Genomic DNA, 16986 nt, shown 5'->3' with positions numbered 1-16986 from the left:
TATGTGAATTACCTTCATTCATCTCATTCTCCTCTCCTATCTCTTGTTCTTACCTTGTTATATTAAGAAAATACCTCTTCTCGCCATTTTCTCTCCTCTCAGAAGAGGGAATTTAAGAAAAAAAGGGGAGGGGGTGGTGGTGTAGAAAAGACATCGTAAAAAGCCACTGCCCTGCTCATCCATCTCTAAAGCCATCTAAGTGTTCAAGAGGTCTCCTTCAGAGATTTCCATCAACTAGCAACCACTCTCATCTTAAAGTTGTTTTTCCTCAAAACCTGTGGTGAATACATTTTTAAAGTATTTTTCTGTGCTTTATTTAGTGACTCATGTTGCAGCGTTGTTTTCATATGCAATTTACAATATTTCAATCCGATGGGTTACTTTTATTTTCTTTTATATTTTTCTGTGTCTCCAAGGTTTAGAAAAAGAATGTGCTGTTACATAAATAGGAAACACAGTAAGTGTTATTTTAGAGAGAGGGGAAAAGGGAAATTTATGGCCAATATAGGACTTTTGCTGTTTTCTTTTATATTATTATGTATTTCTCCAAGTTTTCTAAAAGGATCATGTCATTCATGTAAATAGGAAATATAATAAGTGTTACCTTACGAAGGTAAAAAGAAGCTTTATGCTAAACAGGACCATCAGAAAGCTTTTTAAGCTAGGAGGTGGAAGAGAAAAGCTGTCGGAAGTGCTCTTGGTATCAGATCTTGGCTTGTAATTGTGTTGGTGGCTCTGTAAGTTGTTTGTGGTTCCAGGAGGGGCTTCCCATGGCTCCAGGAGCCACCTCTCTCTTGAGTGTTATTTGTCGCTGGCTTTATGGTGATTCTCATCTTCTTGAGTGGAAGCAAGAAATGGGGCAGAATGCTACCTGAAGAGTGATTCACATTGCCCAGCAGTTTGTTGAGCTCTTCTTAATTGCAAACACCGGGTTCACAATGGAGACAGAGGATGACAATTTTCTTACGGTCCTGAGACAAGTTACCTACCACCTCAAGAATCTCTTGGCACCAACAGTTAAACAGCACAGTGTCGAGGTACAGGGATCAGCAAGGTTTGGCCTAAGCTTTTGTTTAGACTAGAATACTGCAATGGCTTCCCAACGAAAACAGTGAAAATGATACTTCTAAAAAGGCTTTGGTAGGCCAGCCTGGGTACCTGTTTGCTTGCAACTTTTTTTTCTGAGAATGCATTTAGTCATTTATTCAGCAAACATTTATTCAGTGCGTAGTTATGTGCAAAGCACTGTTTTAGTTGTAAGTTTAAGCATAAGATGTAGCGCCTGCTCTCCTGGACTATAAGGATAAGGCAGAGAACTATTATATAGGATGATTATAGTTTCGCAATTATAACAGAGTAATACATGCAAAAAAGGAGGGGGGCTGGGTTACATATTGTGCCAAAAGGAAATGCATCCGAGTGGCAAAAAAACGATTTAAAATGTTTGTTGCCTGTATTTGAATTCTTAGGGACTCAGATATACAAAAACATTCAAGCAAAAAATATTCCGCCCATTATAACTACTTTTTATATCTAGAGTTCAATATATTTTAAGAAAATAATCCAAGGTGTTCTATAGTAATGCTCTGACTATAAATTATAATATAGGTTAAACATCACTGCTGCATTTTCTCAATGATTTGTTTTATTAAAACTTCTCATTTTAAAAAGTAAACATTAGGCCAGGCACAGTGGCTGATGCCTGTGGCCGAGGCAGCACGATCACCTGAGGTCCGGAATTCAAGACCAGCCTGGCCAACATGGTGAAGCCCCAGCTCCACTAAAAATACAAAAATTAGCTGCGCGTGGTGGCGCATGCCTGTAGTCCCAGCTACTTGGGTGGCTGAGGCACAAGAATCGCTTGAACCTGGGAGGCGGAGGTTGCAGTGAGATGAGATTGCACCACTGCACTCCAGCCTGGGTGACAGAGTGAGACTCCGTCTCAAAAAAATAATAAAAATAAAAATGTAAACATTTAATAGCATATACATGGGATTTTACTGTAATATAGTAAAATGCTATATTTATTGAATGTGCAATGTGATGTTAATGTTTTCTGCTCTTCTCAATCTCAGGAAATACTGATAGACTCACTTAGTAAAAAGATTACTCAAGTATACAAAGTCTGCATTGGAGATGCTGAGGATGACGGCCTCAACCCAATTCAAAAGCTGGTAAAATTAGAATCTCGCCTGGTAGAACTGTGTGACCTCATCGAATCCATTCCCAAAGAAAATGTGGAGGCAATTGAGAGGATGAAACAGAAAGAATGGCGGCAAAAGTACAGTCAATAAGGATAAGAAAGACTTAATGAGTAGCTGGTTTTGCTCAGATTCCACAAACACATTAGCAAGTCTCTTGTGTAACGTCATATTATAGGGACACAGTGAGGAGGAATGAAATCCAGCCCTGCTCTCCTCATATAGCTATTATTTAGCGTGGGAGATCATTCATCAAATACTCTTAGGAAATAAATGTGTCATTACCAATGGTAATGAGCACCGCGAAGGAAGGAACTGGGTGAACAGAGTTCACCAGGGGCAACTGACCCAGTTTGGGATGGACAAACTCGCCTGGAAAAGCAAATCTTTGTAATTATATGAAATTTATGAATAAGTAATTACATGAAAATTTTTGAATAGCTATCATGGGGAAGGAGAATTGCACTGGTGGTGAAGGACCCAAGATATAGAATTAGGAGCCTGTCATGGGAAAACTTCAAGCAGACTCAATCTACCTGTGGTTCTCCCATGAAGGGCTCCAAATTCCTAATGAAGGAATTGTTTGAAAGTCTGAGCAACACAATGAGGGTTTTCCGCAGTGTATAACTGCCAACATGTACACAACATTCACTCATTTATTCCTCAAGACAACCTCATGAGGATTATCATCCCTGGAGCCCCACCCCATCCCCCACATGCTTGCATAGCTTGGTGCCCTTCAAAGGAGATCTGTGCATTGAGGGTGGTATGGCCTGACCAGGGCCTTTCAGAATGCGTTCACTTACAAATTTCCATACCAAGTTAAATAAGAACTTTTAGGTACAAACAGTTGTCCCTTGGTATCTGTAGGGGATTGGTTCCAGGACCTCCCAAAGATACCAAAATCTGCAGATGCTCATGTCTCATATAAGACGGCATATTTGCATATAACCTACGTACATCCTCCTGTATACTTTAAATCATTTCTCAACTACTTATACCTAATACAGTGTAAATGCTAGAGTTGTCATACTGTATTTCTTAAAATTTGTATTATTTTTATTGTTGGGGCTTTTCTCCAAATATTTTCAATCTGCAGTTGGTTGAATGCCCAGATGTGGAACTGTGAATATGGAGGGCCTACTGTCCTAGTTTGAGGCAATGATTGTAAATATGACCCCTAGCCTACTGTGGCATGTAGGGAATGTTTACAAGTGGGATAATGTTCACGTAATGGCAAAAAACATGTTGAGAGGCAGACTAGTACTCTGGCTACCAGCTTGGGGATTAGACCATGCTGAGTGAGTTCAGTTCAACTATTTATGACTTTGTGACCTTAGGCAACATAAGCACTCTAGTCGGTTTCTTTATCCGTAAAACGAGAGTAATACTGATAAATACAGGTTGTTGTGAGGATTAAATTAGATGATCCAAGTAAATTATGAGAGCATGCTTGGCGCATAGTAAGTACTCAAATATTAGCCAGTAGTGTTAGATATTTTGTTATTGCCTACTTTATGGATGTATGGTGGATATGCTTACCCATAGTAAAAATGATGTCCAGACTATATTATGGTGATCCTGATGGGATCTTATTGAACATAAAGCAAGCTTTAAAAAAAACTATAAATGAAAAGTTACTCCTTCCCTAAGATGACCTCATTATGACTACACTAACAGCACTTCCATCTTTTTTACACTAGCAAATATATTTGCACCAAAGTGTAATTACAACTCATTTTTAGCAGTGATAAATGAATGTAATTCCAATTACTTACATTCTTCTTAAAAAGAATTTTAGCTGATTTTCCCCATGGTTTGGGGCATCTAACATGGCACCTAATTTTGCAATAAAAATGCTCAGTACATGTTATTTCCATTCCCTAGTATATAACCTTACACTTAGAATATCATTAAATAGGTCCATAAAATAGCTATCACATATTTAGTGCCTATTGCTCACCACCTTGTACTTGATAAGTTGCACAGATTACTTAATTTTTTCCCTCAAAACAACCCTAAAGAGAGTATGACAAATAGCATTTCTTGCTCACAATTTGAGGATATTATTCAAAAAGATTAACTGGAAGGTACACTTTTGTGGCAGCTCACTAAGCTATGCATTTATTTGTGTACTTTTCTGTATGTATGTGACACTTCAATTAAAAGTTTTAAAAAGAGGAACAAGTAGCTGAAAGTTAATTCAAGTAGCTATTATACAAACTATCTGTAAAGTGCTGAAATGTTTAGGAGGCCAAGGTGGGCAGGTCACAAGGTCAGGAGTTCGAGACCGGCCTGGGCAACATGGTGACACCCCGTCTCTACTAAAAATACAAAAATTAGCCGGGTGTGGTGGCATGCACCTGTAATCCCAGCTACTTGGGAGGCTGAGGCAGGAGAACTGCTTGAACCCAGGAGGTAGAGGTTGCAGTGAGCCAAGATCATGCCACTGCACTCCAGCCTAGGCAACAGACTGAGACTCTGTCTCTGGGGGAAAAAAAAAAAAAAAAAAATAGACCAAGATCTGGGTATATTTTATATTTTCCAAAATGATGAAATTTCTTCCCATTTCAAAATAGTATTTATTGTCGAGATTTACCTGAATATTCAAAAGCCACGGTTCTGAGTAAAGATGAAATGTCATTTTCATTCACCTTTAAAGGAGGTCTTCTATTCACATGGCTCATTAACAAATAGGAATGTGCTTTTCCTACTCAATGTGATTTATAGTTACAAGAATGTTTCTCCCTTCTTGTGACAGGTTTCGTGATGAGAAAATGAAAGAAAAACAAAGACACCAAGAGGAAAGGCTAAAAGCTGCTCTGGAAAAAGCAGTAGCACAACCAAAGAAAAAGGTTTGTTTTGCTATTAATAGATGCAGCCATATCAATATGTGATACAAAATACAAAAACAAAATACTTTATTCGTCTAACTTATCCAGGTTGAACTTCAGAAAGATAATCTTTCTTGCTCACAGCTACAATTGGTCTCTCTGGTTCCTTGTTACTTTTAGAATAATTCAAATTAGTGGCTCTCCAGTTCTCAATTAGACACACATTTTAGTAAAAGAAGCCTCTTCTCTCCTCTTTTTAGACCTAGGTTCATTAAAATCAGATAATTTTTTTCTTGTTTTTTGGAATAGATTATAAAAGTATATTGTTCAAAGTTCAAAAGATACAAGAGTATTCAGTATAAAGTCAGTCTTCCTCAGTTCCCCTTCCTGAAGGCAACCACTGTTAACAGGTTCATTTGCATCCCTCTGGAAATATACATACACAAATATGTATTTATGTACATATTCTTTTTCTTACTAATGATAACTAGGAACTTGGCTTCTTTCACTCGGTAATGTTTTGGACATGTGAACCCAGAGAATCGCATGTAACTGTGGGGACTGTGTACAATCCCCACATTGTAAAGACAAAGAGATTGACAGTTGGAGTTAAGATGATTTGCCCAGAGTCACTTTGACTTAGCAGCACAATCAGGACCAGAAGCCAAAGTTCTTTATTTTGCAAGACTACCTGTCCAATCAGAAGTTTGGGATTAGGTAGTCAGGTACATGTGGTCCATCAATTCTACACAGGGTAAGGAGTTTGTTTCTATATGCCACTCTTTCCCTCCTCTGGGATAGCATCTGAAATATATTCCAGAAAGACAATTTCATGGTTATCTGCAAAGCTATTGCGGATGCTGATTCTTACCACAGTGATAGCTAACACATAACGAATGCTTACTGTGTGCCTTACAACTAACCTCAAGAGGTAAGAACTTGAAAACAATTCTGAAGTATGGGAATTAATATGTGCCATGACAAAAAAACGATTACTTCAAAATATTTTATTGAAATAAATACTTCATCTTAAAAAAGGTATTTATCTAGTTCAATTCTTTCCATGAAGACTTTCCTCACCTGTCCTCTCCTCCCAAGAATTAACCATTCATCACCCTTCCACATGGACTACTTAGCAAATCCACCAAATTGAAATTATTATTTTTTAATATATTCACCTTTCCTTCTAGACCATGAGTTTTATGACGTTTGTATTCCTAATACCTGGCACATCATGGATACTTGATGTGTAGTGAATTAACAGACTAAAAATGAGCATAAAAACTAAAACTGGAAAAAATTGGGGGAAAAAATGGTTATCTGATAAATCAACAACACACAAAAGACCTCTGATAGAAGCTGACCCAGTTAGGACACTTCATCATTGCTAATTTTCTCAGACACTATTAATAACAAATGTTACCAAAGATCTTTGACAGTTAAAAATTCCGATATTGCAGAAGGAATTCAAAGATTCTAGCCCCCCAAGGATATTTTTGTTGTTACAATGATGGGGAAAAGTGCTATTGTTATTCAGGTTCTCTCAGGCCTGCAATGCAGGGGACAATCTCACATAAGAATTGTCCTACAATGTCAATAGTGCCTTTTGAACACAGTGGCAATGTCCCATCAAATCTCATAGAATTATGGTAGTTTCCCCACTTATACATTTAATGTATACAAATTCAGCTATAAAAGCAAAACAAAATAAAAAGCGGAGGAGGGAATCCCAAACGTAAAGAGAAAAATAAGTAGTAATATACTTGAGTATATATGACCCAGAGAGAATGAATAGGTATGAACTCGGGGTTTCCCAAAGCCTCTTCTGTTGGGAACACCTCCAGAAGCCAACCAGTGTTCAAGATGGTACATGGTTTTCTGGACTTTTTATTTAACAAGATTTCTAAATGCTAGTCAGGTGCTCAACAGGAGAAAGCCATCTCTTCCAATCATGGAGGAAAAACTGGCTATGGCACTTACTGAGAAATAAAATGGTGGCCTTCAACATGGTGCTTTTCTAGGCTGACCACATTTGAACCATACACTATCTGATGACTTTACCTAAGTTTTCCCACTTCCCAATAAAACCTAACTGCTGTTCCTTCTGCATAGTTATTAGTGTCCAGTTTGCTACTCAACTTTGCCTAGCACGTTAGACATCCGTTAGGTTATAAGTCCCTTCTAACTGTGATTAGTTAATGTTACAAACCATATTATTCCTTGTAAAAATCAAGTTAATATTGGTATTTCACAAATTTCAATAGAAAATGGCTATGCTCAAAAAATATTAAGTATTTTGTTTTTCTTTTGTTTCAGTTGGGAAGACGACTTGTCTTTCATTCAAAACCTCCATCTGGTAACAAACAGCAGCTACCTTTAGTCAATGAAACAAAAACAAAATCACAAGAGGAAGAATATTTTTTTACTTGAATAAAAGCAGTAAGACATTTTATTACCAGAATGTCTTAGGTGTATTTTGTAAATTTTAAGTCTTTAAGTATTCATATCATAAGTATTATTCCATATAGCTAAACACTTTCTTCTATACTTTGAGTTGTCCCACTTGGGGATACACAAAGATAGTTTACTGATAAAACCATGGTAAATGAACACTGAAGTGTAATAATGGCCATTCTCTTACAACATGAGAATGTAAATGATGTATTTTCTCAACCCATCTGTAGGGAAGTTCATAGCATACTGTTATTACTATGGAATATACATTTTAACAATGTACAACCCTAAAATACCTGAAGGGTTTTGAGGGGCTTAAAACTCAACCTCGAGGTTATGTCTCAGAACATAATGGTGAGACTGGTTTTTATTTGACATTACATTTTGTTCAGAGAACTTTTTTCTCTTCAGTGAACAAACTGTATGCCTTCAGCCTGAATGTCAGTTCCCAATTTCTGTTGTGCCCTGTCTGTACAATCATTTTAATTTTTAGAAGATGCTTCAATTTTAGCTACAATATGTGCATTTAGCTTATATTGACACAGAATTAACATGTAATTTATTGACTACTAGGTAAAATAAGACAGTATATTATTAATACCAAGAAAATGTTTAATTTTATACGTTAAAAGTGGCTCAAAAGTAACTTTAAAAGAAAAAGTTGCATTTAAAAGGTCTCAGCTAATAGATAATTTTACAAGAAAAGGTCTGAAATTCACCTTCATAAAAATATCTAAAGCATATAAATAATTATCCTTTATGGGAAAAAAAAGAATATTGGGCTTACAAAAGAAAAGCAACTTAAATGAAATTCAGTGGCTTTTAAAGCATTAGTTCGGTGAGTAATCTTTCCCAATTGGTTCATCATTTCAGCTTTGCTTGTAAATATCTGAATACAAATAGTTCACAAGTCAAGTTGAAAAACAAACAAATCTTTATTGTCTAGAAATATATATAAAAAAAATCCCCCACAAAAGATGCTATTCTCTCATTTCCCCATCTTCTTCCTCTTCTTCCACACCTCTGATATAAAGGACATTATTACACCTGTAAATACAAAAAGTCGATTTTGTTGTTCCAACCAGAAACCATGTATGATCTGAATTACTATATTTTTATTATGAAAATACTGAATGCTATATTTATAATATTCTTATCTTTAAAAAAATTATTTAAATATATTCATTTAAAAAAAAAGTTTCACATAGATTTGTTGAAAAGCACATGGCACTTATTTTCCACCGTATGGTTGTTATAAAATGACATCTTTATGATTTTCCAAAGGAAATAATTACCAGAATTTGGAGCTTCGAAGCTAGTACAGAAAATCAATATAACAAAACAGCCAGACCCAACTAAAATTCAAAACTAAGTTCCCGCAACAAAGGCCACTGCAAAAGGTTGCCACTGCAAAAGATTATAGCTAAGAGCTAGAAAATTAAACATCAACACTAGAAAAATCTTTTGGCCAGTTCCAAAACATTTGAAAACTTACCTTTGACAAGTTTAACAATTTCAAAGACTTCTGAAGTCTAACTGTAAAGTATTATAAGTTAATAGTGATTTTTTTAAAAAAAGTAATTCCAAAATTGAGGCACTAATATATTTAGAACAGGTATTCCTAATGCTCACCAGTAACTCCTTACATATACTACTGCTGTTTGTTACCTTATTAAAACTTCACCCAGATGTCCAGACAAAGCTCCATCTATGTATTCTTCTGTATTTGCAAGCTTTCAATAAAAAGAAATATATTAGTATAATCACACAGGAGGAAAATATTACAATACAGCTAATATTGGTGAGAGAACTCATTAACTGAGACCTTTCTATACCAACAACTCAAATTTATCTATAATTAATAAACAGAAGATGAGCTTCCTATTACTATTGTAGTACTTTTGGTTTCATATAAACCTTCAACGAAATTAATATTCAAAGCTTGTTTCAACATAAGTTTCTGAATCTCCCAGGTTATGTAATATTTCTATTAGATATTAAAACAGTGTGTGGAAGAAGGCAGTCTCTAACTCATATTGAGGTGTCCAAATAGGTATACGAAAGCTATGGCTAACATGCCAAATACTTTTATATTAGTCAACAACCAAAGCAGATAATTGAGTAAGAATTTTCTTCTTTTCCTGTCTTTTAAGAAACAGGGTCTCCCTCTGTTGCCCAGGCTGGAATGCAGTGGCACAATCATAGCTGACCAAAACCTTGAACACCTGGGCTCCTCCTGCCTCAATCTCCTGAGCAGCTAGGACTAAAGGCATGTGCCACAAAGCCTGGCTACTTCGAAACAATTTTTTCTGTAGAGATGAGATCTTGCTATATTGCCCAAGCTGGTCTTGAATTTCTGTCTTCAAGTGATCCTCCCGCCTTGGCCTCCCAAAGTGCTGGGATTACAGGCATAAGCTACCACATCTGGGCCTGAATAAGAATTTTTAATTATGTACTAATAAACAGGGAAAAACAAGTTCTTAAGAGAAAGTTAAATAGTTAACAGTGACCTTTACAGCTATTTTGGTGAACTATAGCAAAGTAGTGTGTTTCCCTTATGGTATTATTATGAATCGAATGTCTGAGCTCTTCTTACTTTACCTACAGTTATTTTGGTGAATTATTTCTAATTTTATATCAAAATGTTTAGCTTTCCTTCTACATATAGGTAACAAGCTCTACTTGTAATTAAAAGAAAAATCACAATCAATGCCACTTGGGACTCAGAGAAGGAACTAAGGAGTGATGGGAGAGAGGGAGGTTTCCTTCACAATTAGGCATGTGGAAAAGGAAAAGAAAAACAGGGCTTAACAATAAGGATTAAAATAGGATGTTTCATAAGGCATGAAAAACATGGTAATGAACACTACTACTGGATGTTACTCCCTCTCTTATAGACAACAAAAAGTAATCTCCATTATCCAGATGATATAGTTTTGTCTGAAATATACGAGGTTGTTGAGACAATTAGTTTGTATGTAACAGCTATAAGAAATAATGTATTAAGAGCAACTAATTTTTTGTAAAAAGTAATTACAGCATTTAACATTTCTAAATTACACAATAATGTTCCAAATACTTTCTATCATGTATTAAATTCAGTCTTCACCATCACTTAACAGGCTCTCTATGGCCGCCATTTTAACCTAACTTTCTGTCATTCGTCCCTTAACTCAATCTGCTCTGGCCTTTTTGCTGTGCCTTGAACACACCAAGCATGCTTCTGCCACAGGGCCTTTGTACTTGCTGTTCCCTCAAACTGGGATGCTTTTCCCCAGATACTCAACTGAGTTGTACACTAATTCTGGTATCTTCCAGAATTCGCCTCCTCAGAGAGGCTCCTCTATATAATATTGCACATACTGTCTTCCCCCTTTTCTTCATGGATGGCATCTATCATGCCTATTATCACATTATATTACCACCTCCCACCACTAAACCATAAACTGTTGAGGGCAGGGACTTTGTTTTGTTCAATGCTATATTCACAGTGCCAGGCACATAATGGAACTCAATAAATATTTGCTGAGTGAACAAATTCAAACACTGGTACAATATAGTTGACTACTCAAAGTGGTTGGTTACTCAGACATTTTGCAACTCTAGCAGGGTCACTAGCAAGCTATATTAATTCTAAAACAAATATTAAGTGGTAATTCTTTTATTATTGAGATGTTAATTTCCATAGCATAAAATTCACCCTTTTAAAGTGTACAATTCAGTGGTTTTCAGTATATTCAAAAACCTGTGCAACTATCACCACTACTTCCAGAATATTTTCATCACAATTCATATACTTCCCAGATTTTTCTATGGTCTTGGTAAATGACTCCTGTTTAAGGAATTTTCCAAACTCAAACTATGCTTTGGGGGCCTTAATGTCATGTGCTCAGGTGGTAATTGCCTAAGTTAAGGAAAATCATAGCTCTCTGCCTACTTAAGTACTCCTTTTAGTACTCTGCTTACAAGTATGGAATCCTTGGATTCATGATTGGATTGACCACCTGTCTTGATAGCCTTTAAAAACCTGCCTGGAAACTACTACCATTAAAAAAACAACAAAAAATCCCAAACTAATTTTTTAAATGTGCAAAAGACATGAACAGGCATTTCTCCAAAGATAAACAAATGGCCAATAAACACATGAAAAGGTGCTCAACATCATTAGCCAAATGCAAATCAAAACCACAATAAGATACCACTTCACACCCATTAGAATAACTATTTTATAAACACCCATAGAAAATAACAAGTGTTGGTGAGGATGTGGAGAAAGTGGAACCCTTGTGCATTGCTGGTGGGTATGTAAAACCACGTAGCTGCTGTGGAAAATAGTGTGACAGTTACTCAAAAGAAAAAAAAAATTTCTCTGTCATCCAGGCTAGAGTGCAGTGATCACAGCTCACTGCAGCTTCAACCTCCCCAGGCTCAGGTAATCCTCCCAACTCAGCTTCCTGAGTAGCTGGGAATATAGCTGCCCACACCATCATGCCTAGCTAATTTTTGTATTTTTTTTGTAGAGATGCAGTTTCACTATGTTGCCCAGGCTGGTCTCAAACTCCTGGGCTCAAGCAATCTGCTGCCTCAGCCTCCCAAAGTGCTGGGATTACAGGTGTGAGCCACCACGCTTGGCCTCCTTAAAAAATTAAACATAGAATTACCAGTAATCCAGTAATTCCACTTCTGGGTATATACCCCAAAGAGCTGAAAGCAGTGACTGGAACAGACATTTGTATACCCATGTTCACGGCAGCATTATTTACTGCAGTCCAAAGAGGGAAGCAACCCAGTGTCCACCAAGAAGCAAATGGATTAGAATGTGGTATATCCATATAATGGAATATTATTCAGTCATAAAAAGGAAATTCTGACACATGCTACAACATGGATGAACCTTGAATAATACACTACGTTAAGTCAAACAAGCCAGACACAAAAGGATAATACACAATTCCACTTACATGAGGTATTATGCACAGTCAAATTCATAGACATGTAGACTAGTGGTTACCAGGGGTTAGTTAGGTGGAGGAAGGAATGGAAAATTATTGTTTAATGTTTAATTGTAAAATTATTGTTTAATGGAAAATTATTGTTTAATGGGCAAAAAATTTCACTTTTGGATGGTAAACAAGTTCCGGAAATGGACAACGGTGATGGCTGCAGAACAATGTGAAGGTACTTAATGCCACTGAATTATACACTTAAAAATGGTTAGAGTGGCAAAATTGTAATGTATATTTTACCACAATAAAAAGAAAATTAATTACAAAAAAAACCACCAAAACACATGGCTGAATCATTTACAGAAACTCGTTTGACAGACATACAGTCAGTTCAATTCCTTTGGCAGATCTGTCTTTCCCCTGAAGGAATGAATTTCCTCAATAGCTTTGGTGTTGTGCCTTTAGCATTCATTAAAAGACTCAATAATTTCACTTGAAAACTTTCTTTCAGGGCTAAATGATGAGAAATGTTTTGTTTTCTCCAGCAAAGTAGTGTTTTTCCCTTATGGTATTATTATGAATCAAATGTCTGAGCTCTTCCTACTTTAACTACTAGGAATAAAATCTGTAGCTGAATTCTGGTTTAAGTCCATGTCTTGTACCTAGTACATCACAGTATCCTTCCTGGCTTTGACTTTATTTTTGAATTTTGCCGTATATTTGTCAATTTAATTGTATGTATTCTTATTAGTCAGACTAAACCTTTGAGAAATAAGGTGAAGCAAAATAAATGCAATGTTATGACCTTTACAGCTCTTTAGCTTACCTGCATGTTCATGTAGCCATCTACAGATACCAGATAGCCCTTGTACTCCATTCCCCACTTAAGTTTCACCATCACTGGCTTTCCTGTTAGTCCATTGAGGAAAGGTTTGGGATTGAGGGGTAAACTCTGCACAAAGAACAAAAAAGGATCTAATTAATTATTTTTCCTCCCACCACCAACTCTCTTCTACCGAATCACCAATATTTTGTGGTATGCAAATGAAGAAAACTTTTGACTCCTTATTATTTTAGTACATAATTTTCACTTTTATTTGTTGAGAGTACCAGGGAAATTTAAATATCCAGTTAGCCAATTTCACCTTTAACCCATCAAAACAAAACACTGACTATTCACTTAAGATACACTGACTATCTACATCACTCACTGTTCTGAGCTCTAAAGAAACAAAGATAAAGGCACTAAAAAAAAAAAAAAAAAAAAAAAAAAGTGGGCCAGGTAGGGTGGCTCGTATCTGTAATTTCAGTAATCTGGAAGGCTAAGGCCGGGGGATCACTTGAGGTCACGAGTTCAAGACCAGCCCAGGCAACATAGTGAGACCCCCATCTCTACCAAAAATAGTCAGGTGTGGTGGTGCACACCTGTAGTCCCAGCTACTAGGGAGGATGAGGTGGGAGGACTGCTTGAACCCAGGAGCTCGAGGCTGCAGTGAGCTATGATTAGGCCACTGCACTCCAGCCTGGGCAACAGAGCAAGGCCTTGTCTCTTATAAATAAATAAATAAATGAGTCCCTGTCAAGAAGTTGGAGATGGGGAGGGGAACTCCTCACATACAAATAATTATATTGCATGCTGCACTGTAGTAAAAGGAGATATACTAGGCACAAGGGTACCAAAGCAATCCAGGGGAAAAAGGAAAGGTTGCCTGAAATAAGTAATACCTCAGTTTTAAAGGATAAGAGTTTATTTCCAGAGCGGGAAAAAATGCTGTTCCAGGCAAGGCTAGCTACTTATGTAAAAGGAGGGAAGAGTGATGCAACAAGGTGATTTTGGGGACATACAATTCAGCATTGTCAGTCAAAGCCCCAAATATAAAACTACAGAAGGAAGCAGAGGGCAGATCACGCTTGACAGTATTTAACTGGGGAAGCTAGGGCTAGGTCCTATCTGACTTTGTCACTAGCACTGCCTCTTACTTACAGCAATTACTTAATGTTTATTTATTCAGCAAACCATTAACATCTCCAGTGATTTCGGTTTTTGCCCTCTTCTGCTCACTCACCAGTCAAACAAAGAAGAGAACTAAGAAACTTGGCTACTAACCCCCTCTAACATGAGCATATTCGGAGTGATCTTGATATGGCGATTACTCCAATAACCTAATGGGTCTCCAGTTTTCATTCTCCAATTTGTTATCCACCACAGTAACTATGATTTTTTAAAGTGCACATCAGATTGTCATATTTCTGCTTAAAATGATCCAATGGCTTCCAACCGAATCATTTTAAATTGATTTGGAGTACAATCAAAACCTCCCAATACAGCCTAAGAGGTCCTGCCCAACGCCTGCTCCTCCGATACCATCTCTTAACCACTATTCGCGCAAGTGGCTATACCTTTCTGTCAATTTCTCCAACTGACCAAGCTTTCTTTCCGGCCGCAGGTCTTATGCTCCTATTCCCTGTGCTCGGTACACTCCTCCTCCTGCTCTTTAAAGGGTCGTATTTCATGACACTTAGGCTTCAAGTTAAATTCCACTTCCTAGGGAGGCCATCTCTGACTAAGCCTCTAATGTCTAACGCGCACCCTCACAGCCTCCTGTCTGCATTGTTCTTAGCACTTATTATTTGCAATTGCATACTTGTTATTTTTTGACTAATGTCTGTCTTCCCCACCCAAGTGAGTTAATCTAGAGCATGGCCGTATCATTACTTTCACGGAATGAAAGTGAATTCTGGAGTGTGGTTAAGTGGGAAGTGCAAATTCTCTTTGACTTTTACCCCGACCCTATAGCCCCAACTAAGAATACCCCAGGCCCGGATTCAAACAAAGAGAAGAAGGCACGGGCACTCCTAGGAAAAGAAAGGCATCGGGAGGAGCACGCGACTCAGAAACCCTAAAAGCAGAGTGAAAGGAGCTGGCGACAGGGTGCGCGGCGCCTCACGCGGATGAATGGGAAACGCGCGAAGGAACCAGCAGGCCCCGCGAGGCTGGTCTCCCTCCTTCTCTTTCTCCCAGCTTCTCCCGCCGTTCTCTTTCTCCTTACCATCGTAACCACGGCCGAATGTTGCAGGCTACTCTCTGCCGACCAGACCGCCGCCCGTCCCTCGTGACTACAGCAGGTACCGCAGGTCCCGGGCCGCAGAGTTTCAAGAGAAATGGCCGCCAAACAGGAGTATGACCTTTCACCTCCCACCACGGCCCTTCCTGCCTCTGTGATTGGACGCAAAGAGATGCGTGCTGATTGGAGGAGATGGCTGGACCAGTATCTCCTAGCAACCAGCAGCGGCTTGGGTTTGCGCCTTGCAGGCGGCGCCCGGACCTTGGAAAACCGGCTCTGAGGATCGCTGTGAGGCAGCCAAGGACTGGAGGCAGGCCGGTGTTTTTAAATGTGGTGTCCTTCCTAGAGGGCGGTCTGGGAGAGGCTGTGTAACGGATGTGATTTCTCCCCAACTTGGCTAATGGGGATTTACTTTGTCTTTTTACACCCGTGAGAATGTTCGGGGTCCCAGAGTTCTTTCCTCACTCTTCCAACAGGTTCCATGATTTGGGGGCGCCTCTGCCGCAGGCCCTTTCTACCTGAGTGTTCTCTCTTCTGCAACACCCGTTTCAACCCCTTTTAAAGGAATTGGGGGCTAGCCAGACTAGACTAGGGGCGGCGAAACGCACTGAAGAGAGTCGGATACAGAATTTCTTGCAAACGAGGTCGAGTTGCGTCTGGGATACGGTGTCATGCCCCACCCCCGGCCCACGACCCTGCCGGCCCCACCTTTCTTTTGCTTCGCCTGCAGAAACCCGCACGGCCTTCTTACGTGCATTTGAAATTACCTAAGGGCGTAAGCAATATTTCCTCTGTCACGGATTAAAACTTTCGATGTAACGGTGTTATCTGAATCTCACTAGTTTTTGTCGTAATCCTATTGAGTTCGGGTCACTCTGATCTGAAATGCTAAATGCAGTTCTTGGAGAACACGCCCTTTGGGAAGTAACGCTTTTTTGCGGCCCTGAAGAGATGGATTTGGAGTTGAGGATGAAATGTTGGGTGTTGAGGCATTGTGGAGCAGTGGGCAAGACTTTGGAGGGGGCCTGCATTCGGAACCTGCGTCTATCAGGCGCGGCCGGTGTTGGGCAGTGTCTTAACCCCGAGGGCCATTGTTTCCTCGGCAGGAACGCGGCTTTAAAAACGGAACCATCCTCAGGGTGGTTGCGAGAATTTAACGTAAAACGGGGCTTGGCCTTGTAAAAGCTCAGTGTTTCACGTAAATGTTGAACACTGACCAGACAATGATTGTCAGTGTAGTTTTTACCAAACAGTTATTAGATTTATTCACCCTAAACTTCAGTGGATTTCTCCGTTTGTCTATTGTTTTATGAACTTTAAGTCTTTGTATAGACTTTGAGTTCCTACTATGTGTCAGGCTTTTTCAACAGTTGTGGAAATCTTACCTTACTGTCTGATTCGGGATGACAGCCCCGTTTAAGAGATGAGGAAGTAGGCCCAGCAGGTAACTGTTACCAGTTGAGGGTAGCTGTCCGAGTTCTTGGCG

General features: G+C 38.6%; 2 protein-coding genes and 1 long non-coding RNA gene across 4 annotated transcripts in view; 2 read left to right on the top strand and 1 right to left on the bottom strand.

Annotated features, from left to right (window-relative positions):
- CCDC38 (coiled-coil domain containing 38) overlaps positions 1 to 8249 on the top strand; it is a 75186-nt gene extending 66937 nt beyond the window's left edge. For both annotated transcript variants that reach the window (XM_055096008.2, XM_003808247.7), the window contains 3 exons: positions 2076 to 2281; positions 4963 to 5056; positions 7352 to 8249. In XM_055096008.2, coding sequence (XP_054951983.1) covers positions 2076 to 2281; positions 4963 to 5056; positions 7352 to 7465 — 414 coding nt within the window. In that variant the 3' untranslated portion in view covers positions 7466 to 8249. The remainder of the gene's footprint in view (positions 1 to 2075; positions 2282 to 4962; positions 5057 to 7351) is intronic.
- A 156-nt stretch (positions 8250 to 8405) lies between these two features.
- On the bottom strand, positions 8406 to 15645 carry SNRPF (small nuclear ribonucleoprotein polypeptide F). Its single transcript, XM_008960328.3, has 4 exons — positions 15486 to 15645; positions 13262 to 13387; positions 9158 to 9222; positions 8406 to 8536 (listed from the first exon to the last, which is right to left on the bottom strand). Exons 1-4 carry the CDS (start codon positions 15486 to 15488, stop codon positions 8470 to 8472), a joined length of 261 nt encoding a protein of 86 aa, XP_008958576.1. The 5' UTR covers positions 15489 to 15645; the 3' UTR covers positions 8406 to 8469.
- LOC117975177 (uncharacterized) overlaps positions 12032 to 16986 on the top strand; it is a 67474-nt gene continuing 62519 nt past the window's right edge. The window contains exon 1 of the long non-coding RNA XR_008620465.2: positions 12032 to 12455. This is a non-coding gene — a long non-coding RNA (uncharacterized LOC117975177). The remainder of the gene's footprint in view (positions 12456 to 16986) is intronic.

This window comes from Pan paniscus, chromosome 10 (assembly GCF_029289425.2).
Source record: "Pan paniscus chromosome 10, NHGRI_mPanPan1-v2.0_pri, whole genome shotgun sequence".
NCBI lineage: Eukaryota > Metazoa > Chordata > Mammalia > Primates > Hominidae > Pan > Pan paniscus.
This window is presented reverse-complemented; position numbering and strand designations above follow the sequence as displayed.